Source organism: Euprymna scolopes, chromosome 19 (genome assembly GCF_053919585.1).
Source record: "Euprymna scolopes isolate OS-2025 chromosome 19, ASM5391958v1, whole genome shotgun sequence".
Taxonomy (NCBI): domain Eukaryota; kingdom Metazoa; phylum Mollusca; class Cephalopoda; order Sepiida; family Sepiolidae; genus Euprymna; species Euprymna scolopes.
The window spans coordinates 20,974,175-20,996,861 of record NC_136500.1 but is presented as its reverse complement, the minus strand read 5'-3'; the positions used below and the strand labels follow the sequence as shown (position 1 = coordinate 20,996,861).

Below are 22,687 nucleotides of genomic sequence, written 5' to 3'. Positions count from 1 at the left end.
TTTTTTTTATTATTATTATTATTCAATTGTAAGGTTAAAGTATAGAATAGGTACAAAACACCCTCCCTATGTTAAAAATGGCTTTTTAAATTAAGTATTAACGTCCGGATCACTCTCTGCACTAGTACCAAAACAGATTTAAGGCTATTAAAATTCATACTAGAATTATCCGCAAGTACCTGTGGCATAGTGGATAAAGTACTTTGTAAAATTCAGTTGTAAAGTTACTCTTGAGGGTGGGGGGGGGGTTATTCAATCCTCAATATGCAATTGCGAATTACTTAGGAATTCTATCAAGTCATGAGTGACAAAACGAGAACATAGAATAAATAAAGGATTCTGTTCGAAATTTTGTGCAGATTCCAGAGTTCGACAAAGTTGAAGATCGGCGGTTATATGAACCGAAACGTTGTGAAAATAACACTTAAAATGAGGACAGTAGTCCGAAGAATTGAAATACGAATAATCAATCCTCATCTAAAAAGAAACGTAAAAACACGTCTTTTCAAGCAAGCGACAAAATTCAATAACCCCTTTAAAAATTACTAATTAATGTGTTGTTGCATTCTTCATTGTTAAGAATTTATCGATATTTATATTTTAAAATCCATTTATTTTTTTTAATAAAAGAATTTTTTAAACGCTTATTTGAAAAACCCGCCACCATGCAAACATTTTACGTTTTTATTTAAAACCGAAAATATTTTTTTTTATCGTTTTGAATTATGGGTGGACAGAAGGAAATAAAAACATGTTCGCGTTAGCCGTCTACCTTTGCGCATAAAGAAAGGTGTGCCTGCATACCTGAAAACTAGTCACATTTTATTTATGTTTTTTGCCTTAACAAAAAAAAAAAAAAACAAACAAACAAAAAAAAAAAAAACCAAACAAACAAAAAAAAAACAAGCAAACAAAAACAGTTCAAGAAAAATATATTTTTTTATTTTCTCATAAAATACGAGTTTTTGAGTTAATATATTTAATTTCCACTTTATGGAGTGATTTTTATTTTAATATAAAAAAATCATTGAATGAAATAGAAATAATTTTCGTAATAAAACGAAACTTTCTGTAAAATATAAGATAAGGTTTCATTAAAAAAACAAAACAAAAAAACAACGTGGTTTAAAAAAGGTTTTAAACTTCGAACTTTACAGGTAAATTTCTAAAAAAAACACTTTGTTTTAAATATTTATTGATCTTTTATCTTCAATTTGTGATATATAAAACTGAGTAAATTAATTATTTACTTTTTAATAGACATTTCAAAATGGGGGAGTGAATTTTAAAAAAGAAGTTTGTCTAAAATATTATTTTCAGTTTATTGGAAAGAGCATAAAATTTCCCGTTGACCCTGAAAATATTGTAAAAATTGAATCAATAGAAAAACTTTGATAGATTTGTAAAGTTTAAAAATTGAAAAATATTTAACTCGTAAAATTCAATTGATTTCATGATAAAAAAAAAAATGGCTGCATGGACGCTGGCCGGCAATTTGTAACCACTGTTTTTTTTTAAATAAAAAAATATTTCTATTACTTTTTATACAACTTTAATAGTTTATTTTGGAAGTATATTCCATAAAGAAAATAAACAACCAACTTTTAAAAGAGATATAAGTTTTTTTGTATTTTATTCGCAGATTCGTGTTAGGAGTGTCAAAAATTCCCAAAATTCTGATACACCTACATGTGCACTGTACAATTAATATAAGTTAATTGTAATATTTAAACTTAAGAGAAAGGTTCTCCATTCACGTTGATTTTTAAATAAAGAAATATAATGCACATTGACAAAAATTAGTAGACCGTGGATTTGAGTCAATTTTTCGATAGTGTATTTATTGCGTCCTACATTCATCTTTCAATTTGACATCGTGTTCATGTCTGCACCGCCCCTTTTTGGTCGTTTTCACATCTACACTTATTTTAGGAATTCTATTCATTATTTGGAACAGACCCCAGAGTGTAGTATCTGTTCTGATATACTTCATTTCTATTCTCAATCAGTGAAAGAAATCCTACTAGATTATGGCGATTTTTTTTTTTTTTATCCCAGGCCAACAAGGTTGGCCCTTTTCTTTGGGGGAGGAGGGTCAGAGTTTCTCCTCCGATTAAAATCCGACCTTGCGTCTATAATTGACATCCTCTCGTAGCTCAATATTTACAAATAGCGGTACTAGTGCACTTATTGATCCGTGCTGAAATAACGTTATTATTTAAAAAGCCATTCTTAACATGGGGAGGAGAGGGTGTTTTGTACCTATTCTATACTTTAACCTTACAATTGAATAATAATAAAAAAAAAACTTTAATTAAACTTGGAAATATGATTAAAAAAAAAAAAAATAGCGCGGAACAGTAAGTGCATTAGCACCCAAATAGCTTATAGGGGAGGAGGTTTAGTATAGACAAACCAAAAAAAGAGAGAAAAATGAAACAAAGGTTACCAAAGGCAAGAAGTCCTACTTACCTGGATAAGTTTTGGGTGTTTTACTTCATTTTAGAGCGTTTAAGTTCAAAAAATAGTGCCAAATGCTTAAGACAAAATGGCGGACACAAGTCTCGATAATAGTTAAATAAAAACGATAGAAATCCCCCCCCCCATTAATGTTGCGATATGAATATTGACCCAATAATGGGTCGATTTCTATCAGTATTATTTTATTTTCGAGTTTTGAGCAATTATCAAGACTCGAAAGATGACAGCTTCATGTTCGCCACCTGTTTTAAACACCGGCACTATTTGTGTTTGTAGACCAGAGACCTCCATTAGTGTTCTTAGTGTTGTTCGGTTATAGTTATAGCAAAGAACTCAAAAGTAAGACTTCAAATCAGTTATTGTTTCGAGTGTTGATTGTCAAGATCGAGAAGTTTTATTTTTCGCCTTGAATAGTTATGCAGAATACGGATCGTGCGGAAATAATATTTAGAAACCTATTCTTAGCATGAAGAATTTTTTTTTTTTTTTTGCGGTTTTGTTTTCTTCTGCATTGCATTTCCACCTGACAATTTAATAAACGACCATAAGTGTACCTATTTACTATGCCTCCCCACGGGACAGAGTTAGACACCAGGGTCGTTTTTTAACGTGGAGAAAAGGTACAAAAATAAAAATTGTCTCAGTCGTGAAGGATTTCTCCTCCACCGAAAGAGAACAAGAAATAGAAGTGCAGCATCTGAAGAACAGATGGTATTTATTTGCTCCCCCACCGAGCAAATTAGGCACAAGGCCAATTTTTAATGTGAGGGGGAAGGGAAAAAGGGGACCAGCTCCCGAGAGGTGGGAAATGGGAGCTGGTTAAAGGTCAGGCATGTGGGGTTGCCCCCACATCTGGTCTTTGCTAGTCATAGCTAGTCCTAGCTAGTCATAGCTTGCAGTATCTGCCGGAACAGATGGTATTTATTTGCTCCCCCACCGAGCAAATTAGGCACAAGGCCGATTTTTAAAGTGAGGAGTGAAGGGGAAATGGGGACCAACTCCCCGGGGAGTAGGGGAGCTGGATAGTGACAATTGGTATGAAGGGTTGCCCCTACATTGACCAAGGTCTTATATGTGGAGTTGCCCCCACATATGGTCTTTGCTTGCAGTATCTGCCGGAACAGATACTACACTTTGATCTTGACCAAAAGGCCATAAGTGTAATTTAACTAGAAAAATGCTATCTAAAAAAAACAAAACAAAAAAAAACACACACACACAAAGCAAAAGCACTGTCCATATTCTGCATATTAAAAATATGAACATTGATCCACTAGTTGTAATATTTTCACAATTGCTGGATTTGTTATAAAGTTATAAAAAAAAAAAAAAAAATTGTCGGACGGAGCACTGGGAAGGGGATCAAAATTGAAGACGGTCTGATTCTGTATACACAAATAATAAAAAAAAATCATATCAGCAACCGAAGTTCGCTCTTAAAATTGAACAAGTTAAAGTTATATGAAAATGTGGTACCACATGGTATTCCGTAAATATGACCCCCTCCGCCCTCTTATAGAGGAAAAAAAAAAAAAAAAAGATTTTTTTCAAAACTAAAACATTAAGATCCAATGTAGATTTGTGTAACTAGATTTTCACCAGCCTTGCGCCCCCCCCCCCGGAGAAAATGACAAGGATAGGGAGGAATTTTTAAAAACTGACCCTGACCGTCATTGGGTTAAATCCTACTTGCGTGAGGCGGATATGTGTTAAACATCAACACTTACTAGGTTTAAAAAAAAAAAAAAAATTGTAAATATTCATTGTAATAATAATACTAAAATACATACACACACATATATATATTAAATGTGCACTTTTACTTTATGAAGCAGTATTTATATAGATATATATATATATATATACTTACATGAAGTGTTACGTAGCAGATGCAGAGCCATTAGTGTTGGGCTCCTTACCCGGTCTGGAACTGTCCAGTTTTTTCAATGGAACAACGCGAAATAGTAATACTATTAGCAGTAATAAGAACATCGCATTTTTAAAAACCCTCTTCCCCCTCACCTTTCTTTCGCGTTACCGAATTCACTCCATCAGTCACTAAAAACGCTAAAGCTGACTTAGAGAAGGGGTAGTGCGGGGTTAATAGTAGGGGGTGGGTGGGATGAACGGCTTTCTTTCTTTTTTCCTTTCTTCTCATATATATATATATATATATATATATATATATATATATATATATATATATATATTCGTTCTTTCTTTTCAATTGACCACTCGAAGAACCACAAACATGCTATAAATCTGAACCTGAGTTTAAAACAAAACAAAGGTTGGCGAAACAATTTCGGTTACTGGCACTAACCTTTTATAGTCGGGGGCGGGGACCCATATCGACCTGAATGTTTACAATTGCAAATTGCAATTTACTACAGGTTAATATTTTCATGAGATGAAACAACCAATGAATATTTGACGCGGTTTATACAAAGGTGCTCAACACCGAAGTAGGGAAAGATACACTTTTTACCTGTTTTATATGTCACTACACAGTGATGAGCATGTTTCGGTCTACAAGCAACTAGAGACCTCTTCAGCCAATGTTGGTTATACAAAAGTCCGTAATAAGAATTGGAAAAAATTTTTACAAATAATGATCAAGAGGGCAATCGCATGATATTAAAAAATGAAATAAATTATCGGCATTTAAATAAGAAAAAAAAAAAAAAAAGAAAAGGCAAAGATTATGCTGTTAATTAATTTGTTTGCTTTCTCGTCTTCGATATAACTTCCAGTATGAAGTCAATTAAGGAAGAAAGGTATGTTTTCTTTATTTACTTCATAATTAACTTAACAAAGGTTATTAATCAATCCAACACAGGTTGATCTTACAAGTTCGAATTATTGTGAACTTAGCTGCTCGTATTTTTTTTTAAGATGGCAACGCAAGACAGTCTCTTTTTGCTTATTCATTAAATTTAATTTTCTCAGTAAAAAATAAAACTACTTGAACAATATTTTTAGAATGTATTTTTTTTACGTGACAGATACATATAGAGTTTTTGTATTTTCTGTATTTATAAAAGAATTAGGTTGAATTCTAAGTAAGAACCAAAGGGTTTAATAATGTTCTACTTAAGCGATTCAACTTTTATTTCTTTTTGTTTTTATAAGCTTTGTTCAATTTTGTTTTTTTAAAGAGGGATTGAGGCTAATATATATTTTAAAACTTAAACTGATGTTGCATTTGCATGCTTTAGTGTTGTCTAACATTTTACTTTCTTTTTTTTTGTTGCAACTTTCAATTTGTAAACTGCTTCAGCCATTTCCGTTTTTATTTCTGAAAATGGCTCCAGATAAAGCACGAAGCCACTTGATGTAAGGAGCTAAAAACTATTACTTTAAAGTCAACAACTTACCAACGATAAGTGTTAGATCAAATAGGTTCTGACCCAGAAAACAGCAATTCTTACCTCTTTGTCAGAAACATCGCTCATGGAATGTGAGGACTAAAAGTCAAAATAAGGGAAGAGAGAGAGTTACACAGAACCAAGTACGTCCTCGGATGGAGTACTATTGCAACATCGGGGCAGGAGCTACTCGGTTTTCTCTGCATTAACAGTATTAAAAACTAGCTTTGAAACCTAGTAGGTGATGCCCTCTTCTTTTCCCTGCAGTTACTTTCCCATGGAAGAGATATTGCGAGTCTGTCTCTGTTCTATTGTTATTTTCATGGCAAGTGCTCGTCTAAGCTTCAATCCATAGTTGCTTCCCCCCTTGCCAAACTTTCAAAAACAACATTTGATTAGCGATAGCCACTATTAACAATTTCCCCCACTTCTATTTGTGCTTAACTTTAAGCACAGATTCCATGAACAAAGCTCCTTTCATAGAGCTGCCCGTCTGTGGAACTCTGTTCCACTGACTGCTTTCCGACTTACTACAACATGGTCATCTTCAAGTCCAATATAAACAAGATCTTGTTGAGCTGCCCCTTTAAATAATCGAACCCTAACCCAATTTTCAGCCCTAATGCTTACTATGCTGTTGTACTGGTGACCACTGTCCACTCTTTATCCATTATCCTTGGGTGGTCTTCAGGCCATGATAAGTGGTGAAAATAAATAAAAATAGAAAACGCTTTAAAACAAGTAAAACAAACCTTAGTTAGGTAGAAGAGTAGCTTATATTGCCTTTGGTAACATTTATTTGTTATATATTTGTGTTTTTCACTCGGCTTTATTTTTTGTTGTTGTTGTTGGTTCTTGTTTTAAATGTCTGAGAAATCTTCAAGGTTTGTTCAAAAGGCAACAAAATGATGCCTTAATTTGGAAGAATGTGATAAAATGTTCATTTTTCTTAAATATACTTAAATATAAAAAAGTATTCCGAACGTTTTTAGACTAAGGTTCACTTTACTACTAAAATCAATAACTAAAAAAAAAAAAAAAAAAAAAAAAAAAAAAATGGACGTGCTGTTAGTCTCTGTTGTCACTCTAACCACGCTTGAGCGTATGATACCCAAATTTTTCCAGGGTGAACCACAGAAGGACCTCGCACCTGTGCATAGGTAAATGAGTTGAACCCACTAGTGTAAGGGCGGCTTGTAACCAGAAATATAGGTTATTTCCTGAGTTAGGGATTGGATTGGTTTCACATTAGAGACTCTGGAAATGAGTGTTTGTTAAGCACGTCATGATACTCTTAAAGTCCAACCATTCTTCATCATGGTAGGGACGTTAACAACAAACTAGTGTCAGAGCTACTTGGTTCTAATGAAAATCCAGAAGGGATAACATCAGGATCCGTTGTCCTCTGGTCGTCTTCGCCTCAGCATGGGAAAAGCAAATCTGTGTCAGGTGCAGAACTGCAAATATTTGACATGAAGATAACATGTGCAACCACCATTCCTTTGTGTGTTCGCGGCCAAACCTTCCTTGACTACGTATGCACCACCTAGATACACAGAGTACTGCAATTGTAATGGGACCTATTGTTACTTAAATTTCAGAGAAAGCCGACAACCGTTGCAAGATCATGAATTAATTTTTCAATTACCATTCAAAGAAGCTGAGAATACTGGTCATATGAAGAGACTTGTTTTCATTCGAATCCCAGGGAACACCGCCTGTTTTTATCAATTAGTGATTGCTGATAATGACGTGCAAATGACTGCAATAAACAAACACAGTTGAAGACAAATAGATTCCTCAATAGCTCAAAGTGCAAGGAAGTCCCCCAGGATACAGACCACCTAATCCTACACTGTCCAGTCACCTGACTGGAAGAACGCTCTACAACAGCCCATCTATCTGAAGACAATCTCTCAAACTGCCTTAAAAATAGCAGTATAGAGGACTAACCCGTATGATACTACTACTATAACTCACATGAAAACTTGTACACAAAGCAATATTTGTTTATGCTAGAAACGTTTATGATTAAATAAACGATTCTTCAGTGACAAGCAATATGGTTTCTGTCCTGCAAGATCTACTAACTGCAATAATATATAGTATCAGTGAATCTATCAACGAGGGTTTCCTCTGCAGAGCAATAGCTTTTGACATATCAAAGGCATTTGATAGGTTTTGGCATAAAGGTTACTTCACAAGATTTCTAGCTCTGGACATGTCTTCTCAGCCATCAGATTTTTTCTTTCCAATAGGTTTATACAAGTAGTTGCCGATGAGTAGAAGTCCAAACCTTAAAATATCGATACTGGCATGCCTCAAGAATCTATTCTGGCACCCAGCTCTCTTCCTTATTTTCATCAATGATCTCCAAATCACAGCCAAAGTTCATTCGTCAACATATACACAGTTAACACTATTATTTATGGCAACACTTCAAAGCCAACAACGACCAAGCTCTCTCTGAATCTCTGACCTTGAGTACATGATATAAGTGGACAAAAGGTGGCAGGTTAATTTTAACACATCCAAAATCAAACTTCTATCTTTTCACCATCAAAGCTCTGATCTACACTTGGACTCAATTGATATGAATGGCTTTCATCTCAAAGAAGCTCCCTGCTTCAACAAGCTTCTGGATCTGACCTTCACTCCTGACCTGAAATGAAAGACTTACATCAAATCTGTTGCCAATGCTGCTGGAAAAATGGTTGTGTCATTCTACCGCTCAAGAGAGTATCTCACTTCTGACATGATACTCTAACTGTATTAAAGCAAAATACATCCTATAATTGAGTGCTGTTGCCACATCCGTGCAGGAGCTGCTCAGAACACCATATCCTGCCTTTGTAACCGGCTTCAAATCCTAACAGGTGATTTCTTTTTCTTCTCCCCACAACCTCTTTCCCACATAACAGATGTTGCAGACCTGTTTCTTCTTTATCGTTATCCTCATGGCAAGTGCTCGTCTGGGCTCCAATCTTTCGTCCCCTTTGCCGAATTTTTACAAAAAGCATTCATCTAGCTACAACCATAATCAACAATTTCCCTGACTCTCTATCCGTGCCTAAATCTAAATACAAATACCATGAACAAAGCTTCTTTCCTAGAACTGCCCACCTGTGGAACTCTGTTCTGCTGACCTGCTTTCCAACTGACTACAACAGTCATCTTCCCCTCATCTTCAAGTTTTCACCATTAACGATCACCATACTGTTGTCTCAGTGGCCACTGTACACTCATTAACCCCTATCCTTGAGTAGTCTTCGGACCTTGATAAGTGGTGACTCACTTGTAAAAACATAAAAGGAAAGAAGGATTGAATTTAATTTTAAATAACTAAAATTACATATGACTTCACACAAAAGTTATAATTATTTTGTTTAAGTAATGTTTTAAGCTCTATTTATAAGGAAATCCAAATTCATTAAATAGTGTAAGGGAGATAATTCTTTTCAGTTATAAATGTAACTTATCTCCCTTAGATAATTTAATTCATTAATGCACATTTTTTTAATTTTTATTTTCTCTAACTGTTCTCTATATTATTAACACTTCGTGACAATTTGCGTGTTTCTATGTATGTGTTTGGTTATCGCCCCTACGTAACTTACATATTAGTTTTATTAGTTTACTTTATTTCTTATCTTTTTATAAATTTTATTTTTTAACCTAAATGCATTTAAAAATGGGCAACGCTAGGTAGGTACAGTTAGTTTTTATTTTGATGATAATAATAATAATAATAATAATAATAATAATAATAATAATAATAATGATAATAATAATACGCAGACAAATGATATAAACCCAAACTGGTAGCAGAAATCATAAAATCCTATGGAATATAGAAGTAAAAAATGAATAAACACATCCAAGTAAGGAGACCAGATGTCATTATAGTTAATAAGAAAGAAAAAATCCCGCTAGATTATAGATTCCCAGGGTTTGTTTTACTGTACACATAGATTCGAAAAAGTTGTCACAAAACAAATATAGAAAAAATAAATGTTATCAAAGGCAAGTAAGTTATTTTTCTACCCCACTGGATATGTTTTTAGTGTTTATATTTAATGTAACATGTTTATTCAACTCGAAAAGCATACAGTGTTTACCGATGTATTGGAAAATTCAAAATGGCGGCCGACTCTCTCTCGGAGACTATAAGTTTGTGAAAATGAGTTATAAATAAAAAACCAGTCCAAATACTGTTAAAAATACGCCAAATATATGTCAGCCTATGTCACGGTAACATATAATGAGCAAGTTTCTAACAGTATTTTGTTTGTTTTTTTTATTTATAACTCATTTTCCCAAACTTACCGCCTCAACGAGAGAGTCGGCTGCCATTTTAAATTTTCCAATACATCGGTAAACACTGTATGTTTTTCGAGCTGAATAAACATGTTACATTAAATATAAACACTAAAACATATTCAGTGGGGTAGAAAAGTAACTTATCTTGCCTTTGATAACATTTATTTGTTATATATTTGTTTTTTGACAACTTTTTCGAATCTATGTGTACAGTAAAACAAACCCGATTCTCATCCCAGCAAACCAAACCACAGCAGACTAAAGGGTGAACATCAAGTAGCAATATACACAGAACTGGCTAGAGAGGTGATATAGAACATGAAGAAATTCAAGATATGAATAATCGTAGCAATAGGAACAGTCCTGAAAAACTTCGAAAAAGATATGAGAGAAATTGAAATCGGGGGGGGGGGAAGCCGAGAAAATATAATGGATAACAATAATGAAAACGACTGAAATCTTAAGAAAATTCTCCAGTGCAGAGTCTAACATCCACATGCGTTACAAATGCTAACCTGCAATATAGAAATTAAATCAGTAGTAAAACAAAAACATAGATGAATACTACATGGAACCAAGAAAATTGAAACTGCAAAATTGTAAATTAACTATCCACTCCCCAAAGAAAAGTGCAGTGTCGGCATCAATTGGCACTACACTAAATGACCGAGAAAGGTCGAGGAGGATGGAAAAACCGAGAGAAAGCACTAACCAGACCTTCACTGGATAAGTGTGAACAGAACTAGGACCTTGGGGAGGCTAATTGCCACCCAAGTTCCAGTGAACATCAACAGTCATTAACAGCTAGAAATTAATGGTAAACGGCTGCTGTGATGATGCAAATTCATTTGTCAAAGTTATCAAAAGAGGTGGAGATTACTGAAAATCTGGGGAGACTAGTTGTCACCCAGACTCCAGGGAACACCATTGGATGTTGTCAGTGCGTGTTTTCTGATGGTGATGATGATCTATGTGAGAACTCCTAGTTAGTACAAATATAATTTAATTCAACAAATTAATTTCGATTTTAATAATTTCAGAAAACTTCATCATTTTACTTGATTTTCACACTTTTTCTTTTTACTCCTGAAATAATTCGTTGGTTATTTGTATTATTCGGATTCAAATGATCATTTTGAGTGTGATTTTCAAAACGTTTCGGTCGATGTAACCTGCGACCTTCTTCAGGTGAATGTTGTCAAAGCCGGGAATGTTTCTGCCGAACTTTGGGAACTTGGACGGAATTTCAAGCGGAACCCTTTATTTAATTTGCAATTGTATTTTTCGGTCGCCTACACTGAGGATTGAACCTTCAACCTTCAGGAGAATATCACTTTTTACAACTGATTTTTCCAAGTATTCTAATCACTGTGCCACGGGTCCTTGCGGACAATTCTAGTACGAGTTTTAGGAACCTTAAACCTATTTTATCTTTATTTTTTAATATCACTATTTATTACTAATTATCAGTATATATTAACGTATATCTATCTATACGTATTAATGTTTATACTTATTACTTGTGTATGTGTTTATAAATAATGGTTCGCATATCGTATTAAATTCTATACCAGGTCTCCTTTGTAATTGTTTATTCCCTAGTTTTACTTCGTCCCATAATGGTAGATGGTTTCCCTTTTCCTTCCAGATATGGTCAGCTATATTTAATTTTTCAATCTCTCCATGTACTACTGCTTTTCGATATTCTTCTAACCGTACTTTCAACGGACGACACGTTTCACCTTTGTATAGTTTTCCACATTTACACGGGATTTCATATACACAGTTCTTAGTCATGATTTTTCTGTAGGGCCTTGACTCTCACAAGCTGTTTCAGAGGTTACATCGGCAGAAACGTTGTGAAAATCACACTCAATATGAGAACAGTAGCCCGATGAATCCAAATAACACGAATGAAGTAATTCGTTCTACAATTTGGCTATAAACTAATGATTCGATATTTACCTCTCTCACCACGAGGAAATGTGACACAAGGGCGGAAGGTCGTGATCATTGTGTAAACTAATAATTACAACTGATACACAAAGGGACTTTATATCATATCATCTTTCACACACATTAAAATCGTGATTAATGCCGCTAATATAAAAAGAATTTTTTTTTTTTAAATCCGTTTTTACTAATTTAAAAATAAATTGTTCCCACACCAAATTATATCGTCTTGTCGGCTAAAGCAGTACAATTTCAAATAAATACGTTTGACTAATTTTTAAAAAAAATATTTACCTGACAATTATTTTTACGGTAAGAAGAAAGAAGTATTTATCTTCCTTCCACGGCGGGGTAATGGCTTGCAAATTTTCGAAACATATGTGCGTATGTGCATTTATGTTTCAACTGTGATTTCTTAAATCCAGCGTCATTGAGCCAATGAATATATATGTCTGTCCGTCAGTCACAATTCATTTTAAAACAAATATCTCAACTTTTTTTTTTTTTGAAATGGATAATATTGAATTAATACTAAATTCCCAACAAATAAAACGGATGCCATGATCGGAAATTGAAACCGGAACCTTGAGATCTTCAGTTTGATGTTCTACGAACTTGGCAACAGATTTTAAAACAACATAAAATTATTACAGTTTTAACTTATCCTGCCTTGACAGAGTTCAAAATAGACTTTGTAGCTTAGTAGGGGATGCCCTTTTCTCTTCCCTACAATCTCTTTCCCACAGAAGAGACGTTGTGAGCCTGTCTCTGCTTTATCGTTAAGTGCTCGTCTGAGCTCCAATCTATGGTTTCCCCCTGTCCTGACTGTCAAGAAAAACACTCGTCTAGTTGAAACCACTATCACTAATTTCCTCCACTCTTTATCTGTGTCTAAACCTAAACGTAGATTCTATGAACAAATCTTCTCTCTTAGAACTGCATGTGGAAGTCTGCCCCGTTTTCCTGCTTTCCAACTGACTACAATACGGGCGTAAGTCCAACGTGAACAAGTTCTTGATGAACCATTCCCTTAAGTAATCCAATTTATCAAATTTCCACTACTAGCGATTACTACATGTTCCCTTTGATCACTGTACACTCATTAACCCTTATCCTCGAGTGGCTTACGGGCCTTGATAAGTGGTGACTCCTTTGTAAAAAAAAACAAACAAAAAACGTGACGTCTATGTTTTTTTGTTGTTTTTTTAACTTGCCAAAATCTGTTTCCTATGATTTCTTACTTGCCAAAATCGAGACTTTCTTCTGTGAGTTTTTTCCCTGTGACATTTCTAACTTTTTTTAAAACTTTTTTTTTTCTCTGATTTTTTTTTTTTTCCTGCGACTGTCCGCACCAAAATGATATGATGGTCGTATGTTAAATTAAAAAAAAAAAAAATGGTTCAAGAATAAAAGAGTTGACATCTCTTACGTCCTTTATTTCACGGGTTTTATTAATTGTACAGCGCAAGATATTAAATGCTGTAACATCGACAAGACTTTCTGAACATCCCATAACAATTTGCAAGCCACTGTCGCCGCTACCTCGCCCGAAGAAAAAAAAAAAAAGGTCAGCTACTTGCCTACAGCGGACACGGGAATTAGTTTACGATCGAATTTAGCACGGCTCGAATTTGCTTTACTTCTGCAGGGTAAATCAATACAAAAAAGTGTCATTAGATCAAACGCCGAGAAGAAAAAGAGCAAAAAAAAAAAAAAAAAAAAAAAAGAAGAGGTCGGGGCTTGGAAATGGCTGAAATGCTTGCGAAAACATGTCAAATTTTATCGAGCAGTGGCCGAGAAATGCGTACAAAGACGAGTCGGCCAGTTTTTTGAGCTTCTCTAAACACTTCCCAACAGTAGACATCTTGATCCCATGATCGGTTTAAAGTTGGTTGCCTAAAATCTTTCGATAATCCAATACCCCCTCACCTTCTTGTTTGAATATTTTTTTTTTCAAATTTAACTTTTTCTTACCCCCAAATACGGCATATTGCCACTGGACCGCAAGAGACTACTGTGGTAGGGGCCAGATTTATAGAAGATAACCTGGGTGGGGAATTATGCAGTAAGATGTTTGTACACATATTACATTTAAACCTCTGCATGTTGGTATGGTCGGTGAAACAGGTGGCAGGGAAAGAATTCTGACAGCAAGCGGTTTGATGAAAAAAAAAAAAAAAAAAGCTATTAGATTATAAAATCTTCCTGCATACACTTAAGGGGTGTGATTTAGTTGCTGGTAAGGTGGGTTGGATGCATTTATGCTGGGGGGAGGGGGTTCAAATGCAAAAAAATAACTGGAGCAAATCTGGTGGACGTACTTGCAAAACGAACACAGAAATGCAACAATGTGGCGATGGAATCATCTGCCTGTATAAAAATCAGATACGAGCTAAGATTGTGGACTGCTGTCACATCTGAGGAAGTGCTGTTCAGAACACTCTTTCTTTCAAAACAAATCGACTTTGCAAGCTAGTGGGGGTGGGAGTAAGATTTTCTGTTCTCCATAGCATTTTCTCACAGAAGAGACGTTGCTAATCTTTTTCTATTCTATCTTTATTTCCATGTTGGATGTTCCACTGAGCTCCAATAACTGCTTTGTCCCCCCCCTGTAAGACATTTACAGCAAGAACTCGTTTTCATACCACAACTGAAAAGAATGTTCTTTTCTTCCTCCATATGTCTATTATTAGGCGGAATTACTCTGAAGAGCACATTCTTTCTAAGAACTTCCCATATGTGAAACATATCCCACAAGTTTAGCTTCCCTGTGAGCTACACCATGGTCTTGCCATAAACCGTCCTCAGGCATTGTTCATTCCATTTTCCGGACTAAATGTCCTCCTCTTTATTTATTTATTTATTTATTTATTTATTATTTTTTTTTTTGTAATTTTCTTATCATTTCGTTCTAGCTGGGGATGGGGCATTCTACTGGATAACAGACATTCACTCACTATTTTCCCGACCACTTGCCTAGCTGAGTTCATAATTAAAGGATACTCTAACTTAACATATAAATCTGACTCCCAAGATCGCCATGGGCATGGAATATGTGCCTACATTAAAGATGGCTTTCCGTGTGGTAGAGATATCTCCAGAGAAGACCCTAATTTACCTTATATGTGCTTCTGGGTTGGACTTGCATACACCATTGCATTTATATTTGCCCTCTATCGCCCCCACAACAGCAGAGTTACTATCTTTAAGAGTATAGCTGAGAAAATTAACCACATCCTGTCTGCTCATCCTTCGGCTAACATTCACATTTGTGGTGACTTCAATGTCCACAATGTGGAATGGCTGACCTACTCAAACAAAACAGATGATGAGGGGAGGTTCTGTCATGATTACTCCATTGCCTATGACCTCACTCAGACTGTTCACAAACCCACACGTGTGCCTGATACTACCGGTCAGTATGCAAGCCTTCAAGACCTTTTTCTAACAATTTCCCCTGAGCTATGTTCATGTTCTGTTCTATCTCCTCTGGGATCTTCTGACCACTCGGTTGGAATAGTTAAGATAAAAATGAAATTTAATAAGTCTTCAGACGTACCTCTTCACCGTACTGTAAATCGATACGCTATGGCTGACTGGGATAGCTTCCGTACATTTATATCTGATCTACCTCTGCATTCCATGTTTAAAAAGGATGTATCCTCTATAGTGTCGGACCTGACCGAATGGTTAATTGTAGGCATAGACCGATTCATACCATCCAAAAAATTCCAACAAAAACCTAACAGCAAGCCATGGTTCTCTCCCTGAATGTGCTGCTGCCATCGCACATAGAAATCACTTTTTCCATAGCTACCAACGTAATAGATGTACTGAGACTAAGGCTGCTTTCACGACTGTCAGCAACCACTGTAAAAGAGTAATAAAAAATGCAAGAGAGTTATATGCTCAATCCGTTAAATCCAAAGTAGCTGAGTAGCGGCTTGGTTCTCACCAGTTTTGGCAAATAGCAAACAGGATCCTGAACAGAAGCGTGTGTTCTATCCCAACCATCATCAATGGACCTGAGGTCATCTCGTCAGCATCAGACAAAGCCAAACTCTTTGCCAAGAACTTTGCAGCTAATTCTACTCTATACGACGAAGGCTATCAACTCCCTGTATTTCCTCCTAAAACAGACAATACACTATGCAACATACAAATATCTGTGCGTGATGTCGCCAAGCTCATCAAGAACCTTGATTTCAATAAAGCAACTAGCCCTGACGGCATTCCAATTATAGGGTTGAAAAAGCTTCAACCAGAATTTGCCCCCATACTTACAAAACTGTTTAAGCATTGCCTTAAGAAGTGCTTCCCAAAACCCTGGAAAACTTCATCAGTATGTCCTGTATTTAAGAACTCAGGTGATAAGTCATCTCCCTCTCAGTACAGACCAATAAGTCTCCTGTGTGTCATGAGTAAGTTGCTGGAATACATATTAAACAAAGAAGTAGTCAACCACCTTAGCAGAAATAACCTTCTTAAAGACATGCAATATGGTTTCCGTTCTGCTAAATCTACAGCAGACATGCTAATGGTTATATCTCATAGGATTAGTGAATCTCTCAACAAAGGCTTCTTTTCTAGAGCAATTGCTTTTGACATATTGAAGGCCTTTGATAAGGTATGGCACAAAGGCCTACTTCACAAGATTTCCAGCTACGGTATAACTGGAAATGTTTTCTCAGTTATTAAAACATTTCTCTCTGATAGGCTCATAAGAGTAGTGGTTGATGGGCAGAAATCTGAGGCCCAGAGTATTAATGCTGGAGTCCTTCAGGGGTCCATCCTAGGCCCAACTCTCTTCCTGATCTACATCAGTGATCTCCCAAAACACATACTTAAATCATTCCTTGACATCTATGCTGATGACGCGACCATCTATGGCAACACATCTAAGGCCGTAAATGACAGTTCTCTCTGATTCTCTCTCCTCTGATCTTGAGCGTGTGGTACATTGGGGGAAGAGGTGGTTGGTTACTTTTAATGCAACGAAAACCAAGCTCCTATCTTTACATCATCAACGCTCTGATCCCCATCTGGCATCAATTGAAATGAATGGCTCTCGTCTTGGGGAGGCTCCATGTTTTGACAGTCTTCTGGGATTGACCTTTACTCCTGATCTGAAATGGAACACTTACATGAAGTCTGTTGCTAAGGTCGCAAGGAGGATGGTGGGATCCTTCTACCGCTCCAGAAGATATCTCACTGCTGATGCAATTCTCTATCTATATAAAAGCCAAGTACGTCCAAGGATGGAGTACTGCTGCCACATCTGGGCAGGAGCTGCTAAAAATAGCCTATCCTGCCTTGACAGAGTACAAAATAGACTTTGTGGCTTATTGGGGGATGCCCTTTTCTCTTCCCTGCAACTTTTCTCCCACAGAAGAGACGTTGCAAGCCTGTCTTTGTTTTATCATTATTTCCATGACAAGTGCTCGTCTGAGCTCAAATCTCTGGTCCCCCCTCGCCAATCTTTCACGAAAAAACACCCATCTAGCTGAAACCACTGTCAATAATTTTCCCCACTCTTTATCTGTGCCTTAATCAAAACGTAGATTCCATGAACAAAGTTTTTTTCTTAGAAGTGCATGCCTGTGGAACTCTGTTTCGTTTGCCTGTTTCCCACCTGACTACAACTTGGATGTCTTCAAGTCCAACATAAACAAATTCCTGATGAACCGCCCACTTAAGTAAGACACTCTATCAAATCTCCAATACTAATGATTACCGCAATACTATCCTATTGATTACTGTACACGCAATAACCCTTATCCGCGAGTGGCTTCCGGGCCTTGATAAGTTGTGACTACCATGTAAAAAAAATAAAAATTTCATACATTTCGATCGAGAGATCTTTCTTTAAGTGCTATTGATTAAATCTCTCCTGCACTTGGTTCACCGGGTATATTTGCCGGCTAGTCTTTGAAATTCTTTTTCATGAGTCAAGTTGCTCCTATAATTACTGGAATGATGAAGATCTTCCTAAGTTTCCAGTTTCTCTTCATGTTGTACATAAGAAATTGGTATTTTGGTTATCTTTTCCCTCTCAGCACTGCTTAACATTGGGGCATAACTTCTACTGAGGTTGTTTCTTTCTTTTTGTCGCATATCACTATGTCAGGTTTGATAGCTCCATTTTCTAGGTACGTAAATGCATAGTCATAGTAGATGGTTGAATAATTTTCTGTGTTAAAAGAAAATGCGAATTCGGTTATTTCCAGTTAGATTTTTCGCCGTTAGTGGCGCGAGTGGGTAGGTATTTATTTACAAAACCGTGATCCGTCCCGGTTACGTACGATGCAGATAACTTCTGTGTCGCCATGCACAATTCTTTGCAGAATACGTCTTGTTTTTGTTCCATTACTTAATAAAGTAGTTATCCACATTGTCTCTGTTTATCTTCCGTATTTTTTTTTTTTTTTTTTTTTTTTTTTTCTTTTTTGCGATATAACAAATACGTTACTTAATATTTTCCTGAACAATAACAGTTTCATCCGTTGGAACAACGAAGACCATCTGATCATCTTAGGAGTGATGGATGACTCTTGCTAGGAGTTTGATTAAAGTAAACTTGGTTTGCGCAGAGATGCTCTCTCTCTCTCTCTCTCTCTCTCTCTCTCTCTCTCTCTCTCTCTCTCTCTCTCTCTCTCTCTTTCTCGTCCTAACCAGCCTGATCCAGCGACAGGACAGGGTCGAGAGAGTTGAAAACTATGTAGAATGTAGGAGCTGCCGGAAGTGTCAACATCCTTCTACATACAGCATTTGCATGAGAAAGAGGGATGGAGGGAGAGAGAGAGAGAGAGTAATTATACTGAACGTATTTTTTTATCAACAATAACATTAGAAATTATGTTTTAAGCAAGACTAATTCTTTTGGATTTCGAATACATTTTATGTCTACTTTTCTACTAAACATATTTTAAAATACTTTTCTAATAAACAACATGAGTAAAAATTGTATTGTCAGCATCGACTGGCATCACATCATATAGTCAAGAAGGGCCAAGGAGGATGGAAAGATCGAGGACAAGGGCCACTAACCAAACTTCCGCTGGATGGGTATGAAGGAGACTAGGACCTTGGGGAGGCTTATTGCCGCCAAAACTTTAATGAAAACCAATAGTCATTGAAATGACAAATAACTCTTGCGATAACGCAAGTTCATTTACAAATATTATCGAAAGAATATTTGAAATCTGAGTTGACTTGTTGTCACCCAGACTCCAGAGAATGCCACCGGTTGTTGTCAGTGAGTAATCTCTGATGATGACCTGTGTGAGACTGACAACTGCACAGAACAACGCAATTAGAACCAACCACATTAAAGTTAAAACAGATAACACACACACACACACACACACATAAACAGTAAATATAAACTCTGTGAACAGAGAGATTAAACAGTAACCCACATATTAGGTACATGAAGCAAACTAGCCCAAAAGGAATATAAGAACACATACAACTAAACCGGGAAGACAGTGCACTGGGAACTTTGCAGGCACACCTCGAACATGCTGATAAACCGTATAATATAAACTTGGGACAGTACAGGCAAACGAAACCCACAGAATCCTTTGGGACATGAATATACAAACAGCTAAACTCGTTCAAACAAAAAGACCGATTGTCATAATAACAAGAAGGAAGAAACTGTCAACTTGTAGATTTTGCCGTCTCAGCAAACTACAGGGTAAATATCAAAGAAACAGAAAAACGAAATAAATAGTCGCATCAAACAGTCGAAGAGACCAAGGAGGATGGAAAGACCAAGAAGAGAAAGCACTAACCAGGCCTCCACTGAATGAGTATGAAGAGGACTGCGACTTTGGGGAAACTTATTACCATTCACATTCACGTGAAGACCAATGGCTGCTACAAACGAGAAATCAGTAGTAAACGGTTGTTGCAATAACACAAATTAATTTGCAAATGGTACTGAAAGAGTTGGAGAGTACTGGAAATCTGGGGAGACTTGTTGTCACTCAGACTCGAGGGACACCACAAGTTGTTTTTAAAGAGAATTCTTTGATGATAGCTTGTGTTAAAAAAAATAAATAAATAAAAATAAAATAATAATAATAATAACAACAACAACAACAATAACATCCAAGCAAGAAGACTGGATGTAGTAATAATTAACAAGAAAGAAATTTCCTGCCAAATCGTAGAATTTGCTGTTCCAGCTGACCTAAGGATAAATCTATATATCTATAAAAGTGAAAATGTGTATGTGTGTGTGTCTGTCTGTGTACATTTCCCTACCAAATAACTCTGTCAATTTTCAAATTCGAGATTTGACATATGGTGTATTGGGATTTGAGATAATCTTTTTAATCATTTTTCAGCCAGAAATTTGGCTGTCAAGAGGTCAAAGTTCAACGATTTGACCTTTGAGAACTCTACCAAACTCCTCCGACAATTTTGGATCTAAACACTTTAAATTCTAGATATAGGTTACTTGGACATGGATCGAACTTTATAATTTGATTTGAGCTCAAAACAATAAATGTAATAATTAACAAGAAAGAAATTTCCTGCCAAATCGTAGACTTTGCTGTTCCAGCTGACCTAAGGCTAAATCTTTTTAATTAGTTTTTGGGCGAAAATTTGGTAAGAGGTAAAAGTTTACAGAGTTGACCTTTGCAAACGCTACCAAACGCCAATTTTGTGTCTAAACACTTGAAATTTTAGATGTAGGTTACTTGGACATGGGGCAAACATTTTTATTTGATTTGAGCTCAAAACAATAAATGTTAAGAGGTAAAAATTGGGGTCAAAGTTTAAAAAAAATTGACGTCTGCAGTCTCTACCAACTTTTCTCTATGGTAGTTAAGGAAGCTTATTATATAGAAAGGCATTACCGTACATATGCACACTTTTTAATATATAAATATGTACATAAAGTTATGAAGAGTATATAGGGCCCGAGCAAAGCGGGACAGAACTGCTAGTATCAAAGAAACGGAGAAATGGAGTAAATACACAGAGTTAGCAAAAGAACTGAAAGGGATATCGATGATGAAGAAAATCAAGATAGTACCTCTAATATTAGTAGCACTAGGAACGATTCCGAAAAACTTTGAAAAAAAGAATGTGAGAAAGTGAACTCTGAGGAATGGCTGGAAAGATACAATGAAAAACAATAATGAAAACAGCTGAAATATTAAGGAAAACCCTTGAATGCAGAAACTAATACACATGAGTTACATGTGCAGGCCAGACGAGCTATTGCAGAGACAAAATATGAAGAAGCGTTACATGGAAATAAGAACATAGAAGCTGCATATGTATAAGTTATCTATCCCATTGCCCCATCACCGCCTCCCTCCAAAAAAAAAGAGTGATACCAAATAACCGAGAAGGGTCAAGGAGGATGGAAAGACTAAGGAGAGAGCACTGACCAGACTTCCACTGGACAAGTTCGAAGAGAACTGGATCCATTGAGGGGCTTAGTGCCATTCAAATTCCAGTGGAGATAAATAACCGCTACCATCGAGAAATCAATGGTGAGTTGCTGCTGCAAATGTCAAGAGGTGAAGAGTACTGGAAATCTGGGGAGACTTGTTGTCACTCAGCTTTCAGAGAACACCACAGGTTGTTTTCAAGGAGAGATCGTTGATGACCTGTGTGAAAGCTCCTTGTGAACAACAACAACAACAATAATAATAATAATAATAATAATAATAATAATAATAATAATAATAATAATAATACAGAGAAATAACTCGGCCTGTTGAGTTGGATTCTCTATTTTTCTTTTCATGTTTTTCATACTCTTCGATATTTGTGTGCGCGTGTGTGTGTGAGGAGGGGAGATTCATTAATTAACTACCACAAAAATGGCACAGTAACAAAAAAATAAATAAATAAAAAAACAAAACAAAACAATAATGACGCTTTATCGATTTTCTTGCAAACCGCTTTTTAATAACGCGTATTCATTTTCTTCCAAATACTTTTTGCACAGAAATTAAGAGAAGAGGCAGTTTAAAATAAAAAAAAATAGTTTCAATTCAAATTTCAACGATTAAATAGCAACCACGAGGTAAAGTATCCACCTAAACAGGTGGTCGTCATATTATGGACTAGCAGGGAGATCCAACGTTGCTCGGGATTGAATGATGATCAACGAATGTTTCACACTCCAATATTTTTATTGTCATCGAAATCGATGAAATTGCCCATTTTTCAATCAAATCGATAGATTACTTGCTCTATTTAGGGACCCATTGTGGTGCACTGGGAGGAAATTTCACATGCCTTCCCACAATGACTTAGTCCACAATACATTGCAGTTTACCTTGCACTGTAGAGAACCTACTGTTTATTTTATAAAATTATATATATATATATATATATATATATATATATATATATATATATATATATATATATATATATATATATATATAATGGCTTGATTAAAGTTTAAAATGCAAAATTCAAGTATCATGTTTTAATTGTACTCTAAACAAAACCATTCATTTTGAATGCACTTCTGTCATATCAAAGAACTTACTGTTGATTTTTATATGCCATGCCTAACTACTTGTGTT

At 35.8% G+C, this 22,687-nt stretch overlaps 1 protein-coding gene across 5 annotated transcripts in view; it reads right to left on the bottom strand.

The window, feature by feature from the left end:
* The window catches only part of LOC145303479 (sodium-driven chloride bicarbonate exchanger-like), a 492,397-nt gene that overhangs the window by 126,506 nt on the left and 343,204 nt on the right, over window positions 1-22,687 (bottom strand). Inside the window, exon 1 of one of the 5 annotated variants that reach the window (XM_080144839.1) lies at window positions 4,352-4,526. The exons of 3 other annotated variants lie outside the window; for them this stretch is intronic. In XM_080144839.1, coding sequence (XP_080000965.1) covers window positions 4,352-4,382 — 31 coding nt within the window. In that variant the 5' untranslated portion in view covers window positions 4,383-4,526. Of the gene's footprint in view, window positions 1-2,472; window positions 2,523-4,351; window positions 4,527-22,687 lie in introns of those variants that run through there. One more of the 5 variants, XM_080144840.1, reaches the window with a different exon arrangement.